Source organism: Theobroma cacao, chromosome 3 (genome assembly GCF_053813885.1).
Source record: "Theobroma cacao isolate CCN51 chromosome 3, ASM5381388v1, whole genome shotgun sequence".
NCBI classification, from domain to species: Eukaryota; Viridiplantae; Streptophyta; class Magnoliopsida; order Malvales; family Malvaceae; genus Theobroma; species Theobroma cacao.
Window position 1 is genome coordinate 35,777,931 of NC_142641.1, and position 17,889 is coordinate 35,795,819.

At 33.6% G+C, this 17,889-nt stretch overlaps 1 protein-coding gene and 2 pseudogenes across 1 annotated transcript; 2 read left to right on the top strand and 1 right to left on the bottom strand.

Annotated features, from left to right (window-relative positions):
- The first annotated feature begins 860 nt into the window (after positions 1-860).
- Positions 861-2,418, top strand: LOC18605052 (epi-neemfruitin B synthase L1AT pseudogene; annotated as a pseudogene).
- A 4,953-nt stretch (positions 2,419-7,371) lies between these two features.
- On the top strand, positions 7,372-8,675 carry LOC18605053 (epi-neemfruitin B synthase L1AT-like). Its single transcript, XM_018117090.2, is given in 2 exon segments — positions 7,372-7,702; positions 7,705-8,675. Coding segments are annotated over 2 exon segments (1,302 nt in total).
- Positions 8,676-11,523: 2,848 nt separating this feature from the next.
- Positions 11,524-12,954, bottom strand: LOC18605054 (stemmadenine O-acetyltransferase pseudogene; annotated as a pseudogene).
- Positions 12,955-17,889: the final 4,935 nt, after the last annotated feature.

The window sequence follows — 17,889 nt, forward strand, 5'->3', positions numbered from 1 at the left end:
AGATACTATTTTTTATAATAATTAAAATTTTCAAAAATTTTAGAGGGCCGTTTCACACATGACCCTCCGGCCCTGGATGGATTGGAGATTTAATATGGATGGTGGATTTTGTAACAGGGTTATAGGGTGGATGAACAGTTCATATGTTCTTCTATGGTGGGTCACTGTTTTCAACTAACTCCTATTTATCTATTAATTTGCTAAAAAAAAATGTAATTCATATTCATAAAATAGTGAAGGATGCTTTCTTCTTTTATACTGCACATTTCACACATCAAATGAGCTTGGAAACTTTTGCTCGAGCAAAGTTCCTTAGTTAGCAACCACTCACTTTATAACTTTTGGTATGGCAGAATCGAATAATTTTGTACTCTTCATCATCTTGCCTCAATCCTTCATCAGATCAACTTCCAGCAAACTTAATTATTATCACGTTCGAGCATATATTCGGGGGCCAAAGGTGGTCTCTGCATCCCATTGTTTTTTCTATTACCGAATAATGATCTTGTCCGTTTATTCATCCTATAAGGGAAGACATGAAAGGCAGCCGTTTAAGTCTTCCACCCATTGCTCGCCTCATTCTTAATATATACTATGATGTTGACTTGGTAAACTAACATTTTTGGTCTGCCTAAAATTTTATATATCCTCCGCCAACTTGAATGGTCATGGGCAATCTTAAAAGAAGTTCTAATATTTTTTCATTATATTGCTTGGGAATCAAAGTCCAGTCAATTTAAGTTGCTGTCAACGGATGCAATGCCCACCTGGTAAAATATCTCAGCCTGAGAAACGTTTGCTAACCACTTGGAGTCTATAAATTCCCAAAAATTGGTAATCAATTGCAGAAGCTATAGATTGGTTTCATCTTAGCAAATTGGAGATGGAAATTCAAATCATCTCCAGAGAAACCATCAAACCTTCTTCTCCAACGCCACACCACCTAAGAACCCATAAGCTTTCTCTACTCGATCAGTTAGTCCCTCCTGTTAACATTCCTGTTCTTCTTTTTTACTCGGCTACCGCTGAGAACCCAAGAAAAAGATCCCTTCAACTCAAAGAGTCTCTCTCGAAAACATTGGTCCACGTCTATACATTTGCGGGACGACTTAGTGAAAGCTTTTCTATTGACTGTAATGACAACGGTGCCACCTATATTGAAGCCCAGGTAGCCATTGACATGTCCGTTGTCCTTAAAGAACCAGAAATCGATCTTCTGCTACAGTTACTACCGTGTGATCCACATGAGAATTTAGCTGAACCAAGTGCTCAGGTTGTGCTATCTATTCAGGTGAACTACTTTGCTTGTGGTGGCATGGCAATCTGCGTTTGTGTTCATCATGCGGTAGCTGATGCCTCAGCAGTAGCAACCTTTCTTCAAAGCTGGGCAGCGGTTGCTTGTGGCGCCAATCTTACTGACACCGAGACTTTCGATTGCACTTCTCTCTTCCCCCGGCAAGATTTATCAGGCTTTTGGGAGGTCCTTGAAGAAAACAAAGATCTGATAATCCGCGAAGACGTTGTTACAACGAGGTTCTTGTTTGATAGGTCTAAGATAGATGTTTTGAGAGATGAAATTGGCAACGGATCATCTTTATATCGTCCAACACGTGTGGAGGCAGTGTCAGCGCTCATTTGGAATGCCATGGTAGCCTCCATTGCAGAATATGATAAAACTATTCCCATTTATGTGGCAACTTCTGTGAATCTACGAAAGAGAATGAATTTTCCATTCCCACAAAAATGTGTTGCAAATGTCTCCCAATTCATAATGACGGAATTACCGATCGAGAAGACGAAGAACCTTAGCAATCTAGCTGGAAACTTACATGATTCCATAACGAAGGTAGATGATGAATACGTGAGAAAGCTTCATGCAGGCGGTGCTTACCTTAACATCATGAAAGGTGCAATCAAAGGATTCGGAAAGAATTGGATTTTTAGTTTTAGCAGTTGGTGTCGGTTCCCATTCTATGAAACTGATTTCGGATGGGGAAAGCCCATCTGGTTTGGAACTACTCTAAGGCTTAACAGGGTTGCCTTTTTCCTGGATACTAATGATGGTGGGGGCATAGAAGCATGGATCACATTGACCCAAGAAGAAATGGTCAAACTTGAACAAGACACTGGCATCCTTGATTATGCTACTTTTAAACCAAGCACATAAGATGAGAATCCTTCACTCATCGTTTCAGCTGGATTACTTCAACATATTCCTCTCTCTTAAAGCTGCATTGAAACTTAACAAATTGTGAGCAGTCCACTCAGTCACATGGTGTTCAGAAAGCTCTCAAAGTTTCATTGTTACTTGTAAAATATTTTGTTTTTTGATCTGTTGGGTGTGTTTGATTTGTGAACATCAATTAATTTCATTAGATATTGTTGAACAATTAAGAATATTCTAACCTTGATGTCGAATATTTTATTTGAATGATTTAGGCAGCCTCAATCTTGTTTCTAACTATTAAAACTCTCAATTTGATAATCCTTCCTTTCCTTTCATAGCTCTGCACCTTTTGGATTTCACTTGTTTTTGAGACAACTACCATCTTGAGGGAAAATAAATATTTTCAAAGTTGTAGCTTTCTAATTAAATAAAATTTTACTTTATTCCTTGACACCTTTCTATGAACCATTATATGGAGATTGTGTCATAAAAGTGATAATAGTGCTCGGTTATTTATTCGACTAAACATATCCTTGCATCAATGCAGGCTAACTCATTGGCTCCATCTAGTTTTATAAGCTTTCACTTCAACAAAAAAGTTGAGAATTTAGAAGGGGTAAAAAATAAAAGCAGGTTGACTGGAGGAAAAATGTGAAAGAAACTCTTTATATGTGTCTTGTTCTAATGTCAGCATAGCTTGAATTCCATCCGATCACCATTCACCAACCCTTGTTCAATCAGAACATTGACATTGTTCAACAGTAATCTGGCGCTTCTTACCCAGATAGGCTTTCTCCAGCCAAAATCTGGTCACAAGAACAAAACCCCGTTTTCACCTTGCATTCTTCACGGTCAGTGCCAAATTTTTTATTGCATGCCTGATCTGACTCACTAGGTCATTCAGCTCTATCTCAGGATTAGTATAGCCGTTAAATTTCCAGCCAAAGAAGGTCTCCAGCTGTGCATTCTTTTGCAAGCAAGGGTGAATTTATCCTCGCCATACCTAAACTCACGGTTTGTTTCACTGGGACAGGACACACATACCCATTTCTTAACATATCCTTAGCTGGAGACACGGGCTTGAATTCCCATTTGAACTTTCCTGACTAAAATACTATATTATAATTTCTGATACAGGTTGGCTAAGAATTTTTAAAAGGCAATAAAAAATTGACCCCTCATTGTTACACAATCAATAAATTCTCTCTAATCCTCCAAGCAAGAAGGTAGAATTAATCGTATTAAAATTTCTCTACCTAAACCGTAGTCAGTCAATTTTCTTGTTTCGAAAACAAAAAATGAGTGTGAAAAGATCAATGTGGGCATAGTTTGACTTGAACTTGTACACAAGGGAAGAAGATCGAAGATTCGCATAGGAAACAATGCATTGTGCATCAAAGTATAATTCCTTCCTGCATTGAGCAAAGCTTTAGCGATGTCGATGTGAAAGTGTTGGTCAATAGGCTAGCTTAGTTTATTTCTTCATTTTGTTGGCCCAACATTGCTAGCTTTTTCTTATTCATTACCATTACAATGTAAATATAAAAAATTTAAAATAAATTTCTAGGTTAAATTTTGTAATTAGCACTTGTATTTTACAAAAGGTATGGATTTAGTTCTTATACAATAATTTGTATAAATTAGGTCTTTATACTTTGTGAATTTATTAATTTTAGTTCATAATGTTTACATTGTAAAATTTTACAATTAAATATATTGATGTGACATTTTAATTAAGTTGACATAGCACTTCTTATTGATGGGGTATTGATTACGTGTTGATGTAACATAGTCATACTAACATGGCATTGACTAGACTGGTAACAAGAAAATATAAATAAAGAGAAAGAAAACTTGCACGATTTGAACAGTTTTGCAACAACGATGGTAGTAGAGTGAGACTTCACCAAATAAAGAATAGAAGTTCTATACTTGTAAACTAGAAGTCTCTATCTTTGCTTCTCAATGCTTACATGCTCATATATGTGAAAAAAGAAAAAAAAAGTTTGATTAAATGCTCAATTTGGGATCAAAATTTTTGAGTTTTTGTCAATTTAGGGTCAAACATTTCAATTGTAACAATTAAAAGTCAAACGTTTTCGATTTCTTATAATTAAGAGTTAAGGTGAGAGGTATCTGGCGTGTGTACACGCTGAGTTGGATTTTTGCCTCTAACATGACTGGTGAATTGGATTTTTGACTAACAACGCCGTTTTGTCCAAGTAAATATGACTTAATTTTCCCCTATTTGATAACTCCCATCAATTAAAATTTCCCACCATCAATCCAAATTATCCACACTTTGCCTCCTCTCTTGTCATTTTCCCTCTCCATTGTCTCACCGTCTAGCTGGACATATGTCACCATCAGCTTATCAAGCGTTGCCTGTAATGTGTAGGTTCCTGTCACTGTCATCTTGTCACCGTTTGCTAAACCAAAAATAGTTAGGTATACCCTACATTTTCATTTTCATTTTTTATCTTTAATAGTTGCCACTAGTAAGGTTACCATTGAACAATTTTTCTACATGGCGTATAATAAATTTTGTAAATAGCGTGTAGCTTCTTTGTGATAACTAGTAATGGCGTGTAGCAAGTTGTTGTTACACGCCATGTTGAAAAAACAATGTTATTAGACGTCATGTTCAAAAAAATTGTCTAATCGTGATATTTTCTATATTTTGAATAGAATGGCGGATCAATTACATATCATAAGATTTTATTACGGTAGTACTTTAGTTGGGGGAGGAAAGAACCTCAAGTATAACAATAGTTTAGTGGAGGACTTCACATCTTGTCATGCAAGTTATAGAATAGTAGTTTTGTAAGAAAGTCTTTTCTATCAAGTCAAAATGGTTCAAATTATGGTGTGGGGTGTACAATTACATTATTCGACATGGTATGTAACAACTAAATTTTTAGCATAACGTGTAACAATTACATAAATTTTCAACATGGTATATAATAACTAAATTTTCAACATGGCGTGTAAGAATTATATTTTTTAACATGGCATGTAATAACTAAATTCTCAATATAATATATAACAACTATATTTTTAAATATGGTGTGTAACAACTAAATTTTAATATGGCTTATAACAATTATATTTTTAACATGGCATGTCTTAATTATTTACAACATGGTGTGTAACAACTAAACTCTAAAACATGGTGTGTAGCACTACATTTTTCAATATGGCGTTAATAATATTTTTTCCGCAAAAACCCTAAACCAAAATTCCACCAACATGACATGTAACAATAATATTTCCCAACATACCGTATAACCAATATTTAGAAAATGGCATATAACAACATTATTTTTCTACATGCCGTGGAACAACTTTTTCAACCATGGCATTTAACAACACATTATACAAGCTTGGCCTCTCACATATTTGCATATTCTGAGAAGAAGTTCACAGACACCCAAAAATTATACAAATCTTGATATATCAACATTTTGTGCAAATCATTAGCAACACTTCATACAAGTTATTAATTAGTTAACATCTAATGGAAATGGCTAACACTTCATATACAAATCAGCCACTCGATCGATAGATTTAACTGTAAAGTGATATGCTTCATTGAATTTTTAGCTCAACCGAGAAGTAGCCCAAAGCTTGGGGGCGTGGAAACTTTGATGCACTGCTTGTGTCACTTATGAAAACAACGTTGGAACATGTCTCTAATGAACTTGATCAGAACGATAATTAGCATTTGTCTTGCACACTTCAAACACAAGTTAACACATTTTGCAATGTTTAATGTTATGAGTTGATATCGCCTTACCAATGTCCGTGCACGTGCCTATCTTTGAAGAGAAGAGAGTTGGATCAGGGAGGAGATGAAACAGAACAGGTGAAATTAATTGGGAGAAAATTAGGCATAAGAGTTAGATCAAAATAGCGCCGTTTGGATAACATGCCAAGTTTGCTGCTACGTCATCAACTGACGTGATTTTTTAATGCATATAATACACGCTCCATCCACTTGTCAACTTCGCTTTTAGTTGTAAGAAATCAAAAACGTTTAACCCTTAATTATTACAATTGAAACATTTGGCCTTTAATTGAAAAATTATCCAAACATTTAATCTCAATTTGAGCATTTAGCCAAAAAAAATTTTTAGAGAAAAAGTAAAGACAAGAAAAGCAAAATGAAAGAATAAAAATTGAAAGAAAAGGGGAGAAAGAGATACCCAAAAGAGGAGGAAGAGAAAGAAAAAGACAAGAAAAGTACGCCGCCTCCGTTGTCGTTGAGGAGGCGGGGCTTCTCAGTTCCAGGTTTCCATAACGCGCCATCATTACGTTGAATCAGCGTTCTTGATTTCCTTTTATGTTTCGTTTTGGTGCTAAGGACTAAGGAGGCATCTGTTCAAGACAAGCTGCTTAGGGGATTTAATTTTCTTGAATTGCATGTTTCAATTTCCCTTGAAGAATAATATCAGGGGTGGTTGGATGCCATAATTTCGAATAAAGAAATAATTGTTTTAAAAGAATCAAAGAAGAAAAACAAGTTCACATAAAAAATCTAACAAAAAATTTCACAAGAGAGAAAGAAAGAGTGAGGAAATATGTAGTGAGTAGAACATCTCATCAACTCAAAATAATTACATATGGATTCACTTTTCTTTGAGGTGATTGAGTGCCAGAGACAATTGATGCTAAAAGTCAAGATCGGAGAACATCTATGACAAGAAAACAGCATGCAATCAATTTCCTCAACTCCACAATGTTTGGAAGCAAAGTTTTCCAACTGGATTCGCGTGTCTTCTATTTCACAGCAGCATAGGTTCGATTCAAATGATTAATTATCTTTAATAGGGAGATTAATACGTTTAAAGAATAAGACACACTTTGAAAATTAACACGTAAGCTTAATTAAAATATTGCATCGGTATATTTAATGGTTAATTTTAAAGATGTTAGAGTTAGAGACTGAAATTAACAAATTGACAAAGTAAAAAAATTTAATTTACACAAATTATTATATAGACATTAAATTCATATTTTTTATAAAATATAAAACCTAATTACAGAATTTAACTAAATCCATACTTTGAGTTGGTCCCATTGATGTTTTAAGACTTTGGATTCTATATAAATCGCCCCTCAATTGAGCCAAGCCGTATCAATATAACCGGACGCGCTATAAGCCATTGAGCAGCTAGAGATCTATCAGTTCATCGAATTGTAATATGGAGATGAAAGTTCATATTATCTCTAGAGAAACCATTAAGCCGTCTTCTCCAACTCCACACCACCTAAGAACACATAAGCTTTCCCTTTTTGATCAGCTAGCGCCTCCTCTTTACATCCCAATTCTTCTTTTCTACTCAGCTACTAGTGAAACCAATCCTAGCAAAAAGTCTGATCTCCTAAAGGATTCCCTCTCCAAAATATTAACTCACTTCTACCCATTTGCAGGACGAGTCAAGGAAGGTTGCACTATCGACTGTAATGATGATGGTGCCGCCTATGTTGAAGCTCAGGTAGACTCTGACATGTTCCTGGTCCTTAAAGAACCGGGATTGATCTGCTGCTACAGCTACTCCCTTGCGAACCACTTGAAAAGCTACCTGAACCAAGTGCTCAGGTTATCCTAGCTGTTCAGGTAAATTACTTTGCTTGTGGTGGCATGGCAATCTGCGTCTGTCTTAGGCATGTGGTTTCTGATGCATCAGCCGCTGCCGGCTTTGTTAAAAGCTGGGCTGCAGTTGCTAGTGGCGTAGATATGGTACTCGATGCTGTGATTTATGACTGCACCTCTCTCTTTCCTCCACAAGATTTATCAGGCTTATGGAAGACCATTGAAAAGAGTCAGAATGCGCTGCTAGCGGAAGTTGTGACGAAGAGGTTCATTTTTTATGGCTCTAAGATAGCTGCTTTAAGAAATGAAATTGGCAATGGGCTGAGTCTGTATCGTCCAACACGTGTTGAGGCTCTGTCCTCGCTCATTTGGAACGCTATAATAGCCGGTGACACAGAAGAGGGCGAAATAGTTCCCATGCATGTGGCGACAACTGCTGTGAATCTACGAAAGAGAATGAATCCGCCATTGCCGCAACTGTGTATGGGAAACATCTCCCATGTAACAATGGCGAATTTATTCATGGCAAAGACCAAGAGCCGCAACAGCTTAGCGGAAAAAATCCACGAATCAATATTGAAGATCGACGATAAGTTTGTTAGGCAGTTTTTTGGAAGTGGTGCACACTTGAATGTCATGAAAAACATGGCTGCAGAACTTGGAAAGAGTTCAAAAGCACGGTTGTTTAACTTCAGTAGTTGGTGCAGATTTCCATTTTATGAAACTGATTTTGGATGGGGAAAGCCTGTTTGGTTTGCAACTGCCCTGAGGCTTAACAAGCTTGCCATTTTCTTGGACACCAGAGATGGTAAGGGCATTGAAGCATGGATAGGATTGACAAAGGAAGAAATGACAAAGCTTGAACGAGACCCTGGAATTCTTGCTTATGCTTCTTTCAATCCAAGCATATGAGGGTTCAGCTACTCATATAAACTTGGAAAATTAAGATCACTGCATCAAGGTTCTCTTTCTTGAATCTTTGAAAGAGGCTCGAAAAGTGCTTTCGTATTTCTTGTAAATTACTCTTGCTTATTTTCTCAACATCCCTAATCCCTCTCTACGGAAGATGATTGGAGATTAGCAACTTAGAGTTGAAGGGTATTTTGCTGGTTAGTGTCAGAGAAATGTATTGCAAGTCATCTAGCCTTTGTGTATTCTTTTAGGTACAATTCCAAGTAATTTAGTCTAGAATAAAGAAATGATGCTTTTTTCCTGTTACTCAAATATCAGATAGATAAACTTAATATTTTGTCAAGAGCCGTATTCTTGAATCCCAAATTTTCCCTTTTTATAAAAATAAAAATCTTCTGTTGCAAAATTAACGGCAACAAATTTTAAACTCAAATTAATAAATAAATGATGCTAGACAATTGATGTAATGATATGAAACGAGCATCAATAGAGGTATCAAATGGGGTAGAAGTACCAAGATAGAAACTATGAACCTTCTACTTTCTAATCTTGCATACTCATATTTTTCCAAAATTTGGGACTATGTTAATAGAGAACTTATCACATTATTATAACAGCTGTTTCAGATTAGAGACTTAGCAACAATTACATAAATATTATATCACTTCAACCGTGCCCAGTAACATTTTTTTTATAAAAGTTTAATTTAAAAGGAAAAGAAACAGGGACTGTAATCTTGAAAAAATCACCAACATATTGATGGATATGTAGTAACAATGCTTAGTATTATCGAAGAACTTGTCCTTGATATATAACAGAACCATCGTGTTTGCTCATTGTTTCTATCGCAAATTAACATGTATTGATTCCTAAGTTCAAAAGCATGTATGAGTGGCACTTAGCCTTTTCAGGTTGGATTTGGAATTTTGTTTCTAAGGATTTTGAGGATTTTTTTTTTATTGTAAGCTTTTTAGATTGGATTTTTCCGATTGAAAATTTGGGCTGCCTTATAGTTGGTTTGATCTATCTTAGTTTGTCTTTATTCCTTCATTTAAATCTATGTTAAAAGCTTAGACTTTCATGTGTTGTTTCATGTTTTTAATATATTTCTATTTAAAATTTATATTTAAAATTAAATAATGGTACGCATTAAAAATATCAATTTCTTTTTGAAAAAATTGCCTTAATATTACCAACAATATCAATCAACTTTTTGTAAAAATTTTAAACTGATACGTAGAATTACAATAATCTCATCTTTTTTATACACTTGTGTAAACTTAATTGTAAAATATTATTATCAATTCAATGACTCTGACGTGAAACGTGGATGGGGATTTTACTCAACCAAAAAAAAGGAAAAAAAGAAAACACATTAAGTCGGGATGGGCAGTTGGGCAGTAGGCCAGTCCAACTACATAAAAAGTAGGATTCTTATGAACTGCTGCAAACTTCACTGGCCTGATTTTGGTTACGACTGTTCACGGCCCAAGGGCCTGCTTTTGGAGCACTTGAACAGTTATATAGCTATTATATAAATTTTGGTTAGGCCTGTGTAAATCACAAGTGTAAGAACGAGATAGCGTTCGAATAGAAATCCTTTTGAATTTCCAATGGAGTAATCCCTACTACAAGACCTGGAGTAAGAAGAAAATCTTCACATATATTGACTACGAACAACAGTAAATCTCTCTTTATTGGCAAACCAACAGAATACCAAGTTGTTGAACGCCATAAAACATAGCAATATAATCTTGACCCTCTGTTTCAGCACATTGTTAATTGAACTTTATAGTATAAAATAATCCATGTACGACCATATTCAACAAACATCATTAGCATTGGAATAATAGCAGAGTTGTCTGGTTCATGTGTCCATTTGAATGTTGCAGAAAAATTACGTCCGAATTCTCATAACCAAATAGGATATGAGCCTCCATGTATTCTACAATATCATGTGCTTCCTACCTACTTGGCATGATTTTATACTACTTATAAACTTTGAAATAAATATAAATTCTTTATTTCAAATTCTCAACTATGCAACTCATACTCAATTAGGTTAATTTCTATATACCAGTGCATAGATAATAATATTATAGTATATGGTATAACAAGTTTCTAGAGATACCTAAAACCATGGTATTTTGTCCATGGTTTTGATATATACATGTACATTTATAAGGAGGGATATACTGTGCCCTTTCATATTTATTTATTCAATTTAATAATTAGATTTTTAATCAATTTTTGAAAATTGACTTGCTTAGTTTACGTAAATAGAATATAAAATTTAAGGATTAAATTAATAAAATATAAAGTCATATAAAATAAATATGAAATGGTTTATTCTATTATATTTTAAATTTTATATTAATTCTATTCCTATTCCTTTTCATTTATATGTTATATAAAATTATTATCTATTATATATCTTTTGATTATTGGTTAAATTCAAAATATTAGTTTTAAAAATTTTAAATCTTTATTTCTTTTTGTCTTTGACCCTCTTATTAAAAATTAACTAACTCTGGCCTTAGGTAAGGTTGCTTGGTTGCGGCCACTAATATGACGCCTTCAACCGAATTTTGACTAGTTTATTATTTGTACCATTCTTAATCTTGAAGACCCAATAATGTCCAAACGCCATAGAAAAATATATGAACATACTATATATAAAAGAATATTAGCCTAAATATGGACCAATAGTTATACTTTACAATTTTAATGTAATTTGATAAATGATCTCAATAATAAGTGCATATGACATCTGTCATGTATATTTGTGGGCAAAACAGAATCCTGCTTTGGTTGCAACAACAGTAAAACAATATAACCTATATTAGTATGTTTTTAATGACACTCTCACATTTTTATTTCATGTAAAATTCATAATTCTTAACTTAAATCTCAAAAAGAAAAGAAAATTCCATCATTTTCCAGTTTTTGATGAAGCAAATGAGAGAAGCTCCGGGTCACGTTCGAATATGGCCATGTCTTCTTCCAACAGGTTCACCCACGCCTCAACGCCCTCACCTCCTTTGTCACTCATCAAAATAACCAAATTCTTGTAAGGCCTGCTAGGACTGCAAGCCCAAGCAGGCTTCCCCCATCCAAAATCAACTTCGTAAACGGGGAATCTGCACCAGCTGGTGAAGTTACAAAACTCTACTTCACTCTTAGAGAACTGTTCACTCACCATTTTCATGGTTTTTAAGTATCTATCACCATCTTGCAGCATCTTCACGTAATTATTATCAATTTTGCTAATTGCATTTCTCATGTGACTCACTAGGACATGATAATCTTGCTCCATCTCAGCAGGAAATGTAGCAATAGCCATCCTCCAAAAATTCCCGAAGGAATGCTTTGGCAACGATGGCACCATCCTCTCTCTCAAGTTCACTGCGTGAACTGCTGCATAAAGCTTTGCTCGTTCTGGTTTGGTCTTAGCTATCGCCATTTGGCGGCTCCATATAAAGGATGAAATTGCCTCAACGCGTGTTGGAGTTTTAACTTGAGAACCATCTCTCGAGGATGCTTTTTCTCTTGGAACGGTAATGCTCGGTTTATCGAAGACAAACCTTTTGGTCACAATCTTCTCTTTTGTTATCCCTATGCTCGGACGGAACATTGATATATCCCTTGGTGGAAAATGTGTTGCTGCTTCGAAAATGGGAATTATAACTTCACCAGGTTCTCGGGACATAGCAGCCCAAGCATTGACAAATGTGATTACTGATGTTCCGTCAGCAATCAAATGTGACAGACGGATACCAATGGCTACTCCACCGCATTTAAAGATATTGTATTGGATAGCAAGAGGAACTTGCTTTTTGGACTCAATGCAGTTTTGTTGGGGCTCAAATGGTAAGAATAGATTCAGGACATTGACGTCAGGATTTTCTGTGACATCTACCAGCTTACAGGGTACTTTGGTTTCAAAATACTCGACTCCCTCATCGTTGCATTCAAAAGTGAAATCTTCCCTCATAGTTCCTGCCAACGGATAGAACTGAGTCAGGGTTTTTGAGAGGGACTTCTTAAGCAAAAGGGATCTTTCCAAAAGATCAACATTTTGTTTAGCGGGATAGAACAGAACAATTGGAATGTAGATCGGGGGTGCAAGCTGGTCCAAGAAAGAAAGCTTCAGGTTTCTAAGGTGATGCGGGGTTGGAATTGCAGGCTTGATTGTCTCTTTAGAGACAATTTGGATATCGATCATCGTCATTATCTTCTAACAGATGACTAATCAGCAATTACAAAAGTTTTATAAGAAAAAGATGCCAATGCTTGTTCCAATGCGTGAGCTTTCCCTCTTATATAGAGGAGCTGATAACCTTGGAAATGTCTAATTAATAGACTTAAAGTTGTAACTAAAAATCATAGATTTTTACCAAAAATAGACATGGATCGCTATCCTTTGACGTAAATTATTAAAGGATGCATATTGACTTGGCCCCTGGCTGCAAGTGCCATTTTAATGTGTCATGCTTTGATTCATATTACCATCATCAATAAAAAATATGGTGCAAAAGAAAAGCCCGTCAAAATCCACCACCGCAAATGTTGATCACGGTTAATCTTTCAGGCCTACAGAGTGGTAAAATACCTTGAATTCCATTTTAGAGCGAGCTCCAAGCCGCAACAGAAATCTGGCGGAATATATAATGTTGCTTTGAACTGAGAATTCCAACCAAGGGTTTGACATTTTGAATCAATGTCGACTTCTCTCCTTATTCTAACATATTATGGATGGTCATTGGTCATATTTGATGCCTAGTGAGAAGACGTGTTTTACCCATTTTAAAAGTCAACTCATAAACGACAAAAACATAAAATTCTATGTCCGTTAAAATAAATACCAATTTTTGTTAAATTTGATATTATAGCTAAAGGTTTAGGATATTTCTTTGTTTTTTTTTTTTCGTAACTTAATTTTCTCTTCTCCAGTTAACATTAAGCCTGTTTGGCTTGATTTTTTTCTAATTTAAAAACTATTATGAAACTTTTATGAAATATAATAGCTTTTAAAATTAAGTTAAAATTGTTTGGTAAATTTCTTTTTATAAGTTATAACTTTTGTTAAAATTATCATAGAAGGCATTTCTTTTTTTTTTTTTTGAGAGGGTAATATTGTAATTATTTTTAACAAATGAGGATATTTTTGGAATAAAAATAAATATTTTCTTATATTTTTAAAAGAAGAGAAGAAAAAACTCCTCCTTAGAGCTTTTTTTTAAGCTCTTTTTTTTAATTTTTGTTCTTAAAAAAAAGCTGTTTTTTTTTCTAAGAGCTTCTCAAAAAATCATGTTTGGCCTAACTTTTGCTTTTAAAAAGTAGATAAGTTGAAAAAAAGCTAGGCCAAACTACACAGTATAATGGCTTCTCTAACTCTTATGATCGAAAAAAAAATAATATCGAAAATTCTTCTAACATTCTCAAAATATACTTTATCAATTAAAATTTGAGACTACATCTTATAATCATAGGCATAATATTTTAAAAAAATTAAATTATTCAAAAAATTCAAAAAAATTATTATTTTTTGTGATGTTTAATCAAGTTTTTATATTTTTATCTTGAAATAAATAAATTTTTTTAACTAACGGTTGAAGTTAGTCAAAAAACACCACTTATTATTTTATATCACTTGGTTAACAAAACATGCTAACATGTTGTAATAAATGATGATATACATGGCATGTTGATGTGACATGATGACATGATCATGTGATATTTTTTATTTTTCACATCAATGTCACTATCACTTGGTATAAAAAATAACAGAGACGTTTTGAATAATGGTCATTAATCAACAGTTAGTTATAAAAGTTTATTTGTACCAAAATAGAAGTATAAAAATTTGATTGAATATAATAAAAGAATTAATATTTATTTGAATTCTCTTCAAAAGTTTAGAGACTTTTTAAAACGTTATTTCTATAATATAAATCTCAAATATTATAAATCTTAAAAAATAACTATAATTAAGATCTATGGGATAAATAAAAGCAAGCTCTTTCTCTTCATATATAATCTAGAGCGATATACCTCCGTATGAGGATTTGAAGCGGGGACAATGATCGGCTATTCTTGGATGAGATTGGTTGAACAAAACCGATATAATATTAAAACACAATTCATTTCAAACTATTGTTAAAAATTGTGCAAATAAAATGCAAATTCCATGATTATATATTAGCCATGAAACAATTTGATCATTCTATGAAGTTAAAGCTCCTACACTTTTTTCAAACTACTATTTCTTTCTTTCGTTGTCCTTTAGCGAGACAGTTGGGTGGGTTTGACAAATGAATCATTCCTTTTCCTCTCAAAATAGGACGTAGAACCAAGAGAAAGGGGTCAAACAAAAATTTTGTAGTTCTTTTCTTTTCTTGTCTTTTTTTCCTTTTGTTTGTTAAAACTTTTATAGATGAGTATTTACAAAGCGATAACAACATTTTATAACAATATCTAAAACGTATTAAATGTAAACTCAAGCTAGTAGTTGTTCTTATCCTTTTGCTGATCAGAGGTTTGACCATGACTTTTTTAATATATGTCAATTTAAATGCTATTTTTCAATAAGCGGAAAGTGTCAATTAAAATGGTATTGTGTTCGTTGCCTTCTTTTTTCAGTACAAATTAAAGAGTCAATTCACTTACTTGCACTGATAATATCATGGAACAAAAAGGCTGTTAACTACATAGGGAGATTGATAAAGTTTCCTTCACAACGAACATGCTGTGTTGAGTGTTGGTTTAACTAGAACTTAAGATTTTATGTATCGCCTTGTGCAGCACTGGTTTGTCTTTCCCCTGTTAATGGCCTTGTGCAGAATGAAATTAGACAAAAATTGTTATTATGACTTATTCTATTACTTGGTTGGTAAGAATAGTTTTAAAAATAACAAAGAAATATGCGATAAATGATAAAAATACCTTTTATTATATATCTTTAAGCTCATTATCTCAATTAAACACAATCTCCTTTTTTTTCTCTATTGCTAGATCATTAATTCCATCAAACACACTTAAATTCTTTAGCCATTGTTTATCTCTTTAGGTGGAGCAACTACGAGTCTCAAGGTGTATTTCCACTCTCCCACCAAGAGTGATATTGGTGTGTTTCAACTCCCCCACTAAGCTCATTATCTTGTTTGAACACAAGCCTCTTTTTTTTTTATCTATTCCTAGATCATTAATTGCATCAAACACACTCAAAATCTTTAGCCATTGTCTATCTCTCTAGGTGGAGCAACTACAAGTCTCAAAGTGTATTTCCACTCCCCCATCAAGGGTGATGTTGGTGTATTTCCACCCCCCACAAAGCTCATTATCTCGTTTAAACACAAGCCCTTTTTTTATTTATTCCTAGATCATTAATTGCATCAAAGACACTCAAAATCTTTAGCCATTGTCTATCTCTCTAGGTGGAGCAACTACGAGTCTCAAGGTGTATTTTCACTCCCCCACCAAGGGTGATATTGATGTATTTCCACTCCCCCACCAAAAATGATATAAAAAGGATAACAAACCCATATAATGCAATCCAATGCCGAAGCCAGTGACCATATATCAAGAACAATACGACTCTAATGGCCCACCTTAGTCCACAATCATCAATAAAACCATAAAGCACGTAAACACACTATCATGCTATCCACAAGCCAATCATGGCTATCAACAAGTTGACCTCAACAACATTTGTATCATCATTGCCAACACAATCCACCCTATGATATTATCTCTACACAACTCATGTGGTCTCACAACACACACATATATATACATCGATCATTTGTATCATAACTACCAATACAATCCACCATACGCCATTATCTCTACACAACTCATGTGGTCTCACAATAAGCACAACAGAGCATGACTATATATATTAAATCTGCCTCATCGTCATTTGTATCATAAAAGCCAACACAATCCATCATATGCCATTATCTCTACACAACTCATGTAATCTCACAATACGCGCAACATATATATATATATATATATATATATATATATATATATATATATATATATATATATATATATATATATATATATATATATATATATATATATGTATGTATGTATGTATAATTTAAGCTTGTTGTTATTCTATTTAAGCTTGTTCTTATTCTATATGATACGTACAAATATATACATATATATAATATATAAAATAATACTAAACTTAATGAGTGTATATATTTATATACATACTGTGTAGAATAATAGTAAACTCAACACAATCTGATGCATAACAGAAAAGCTTGTTCCATGATCATTTATAAAATATTTATTTGCACAATCTTAAAATAATCTTTCATGCATTTCCAACAAAACGTTTTTATGCAAGCCACCCACCTTTTGATGTCACTTTCACCAAAAATTAACACTCTTTCACCAAAACTCTCCTAGTTGATGGGCCTTGCAGCTTTCAATGAAACCTAGGGCAACCAATAACCACAATTAAGTTCTACTAAATTTTACTCAAATTTAGAAATTCATGAACCCTACTAACAATCTCTAACTAATTCGCTCCTAAACCTAGGTTCGTCCTCCTATCACTTGGAATGCTACAAACCCATCGTCTAAACACTTAGGTTTTCTTTTTTTTATAGGGAACCTTACCATGCAGCTCTTGATTCAAATATTGTATAAGCAAGAAACCTAACATTTTAAAAGAAGAAAATGCTAGGAAATTTGAGATTAAATCAGAAAATGGTAGAATAAAAAAACACCCATCAATTTGAAAGTCTAAAAGTTGAAATTTTTACCTTAGTTTCAAAAAATTGAAGTAAAGCCCAAGGCTTCGGTATAAATAAAATGGTTAAAAGATGGAAGAACAATGAGGAAAGCGTGGCTGCTAAAAGTGGATAGGGAGCTTCGGCCAAGTAGCAGAAAAATAAGGGCAGAAAGGAAGTTTTTTTTTTTTTTTTTTGTAGTGGTAGATATTTTATTATTATTTATATAATATATAACAGATAATTAAATTAAATATGTAAAATTTTGTTGGTGTTTGGATTTTAATTTGTGCAAAGATGAGAAATACTCAACATTTTTAACAAATTTATAAATAATTCATTTTGATAGAAATTGATAGATATATTAATGTTATATGATTGTTAGTCAAATTATTAATGTGATGTCATTAATATATTTAAATTAAAAAACTATTAGATTATTAGTTATGTTTAAATAA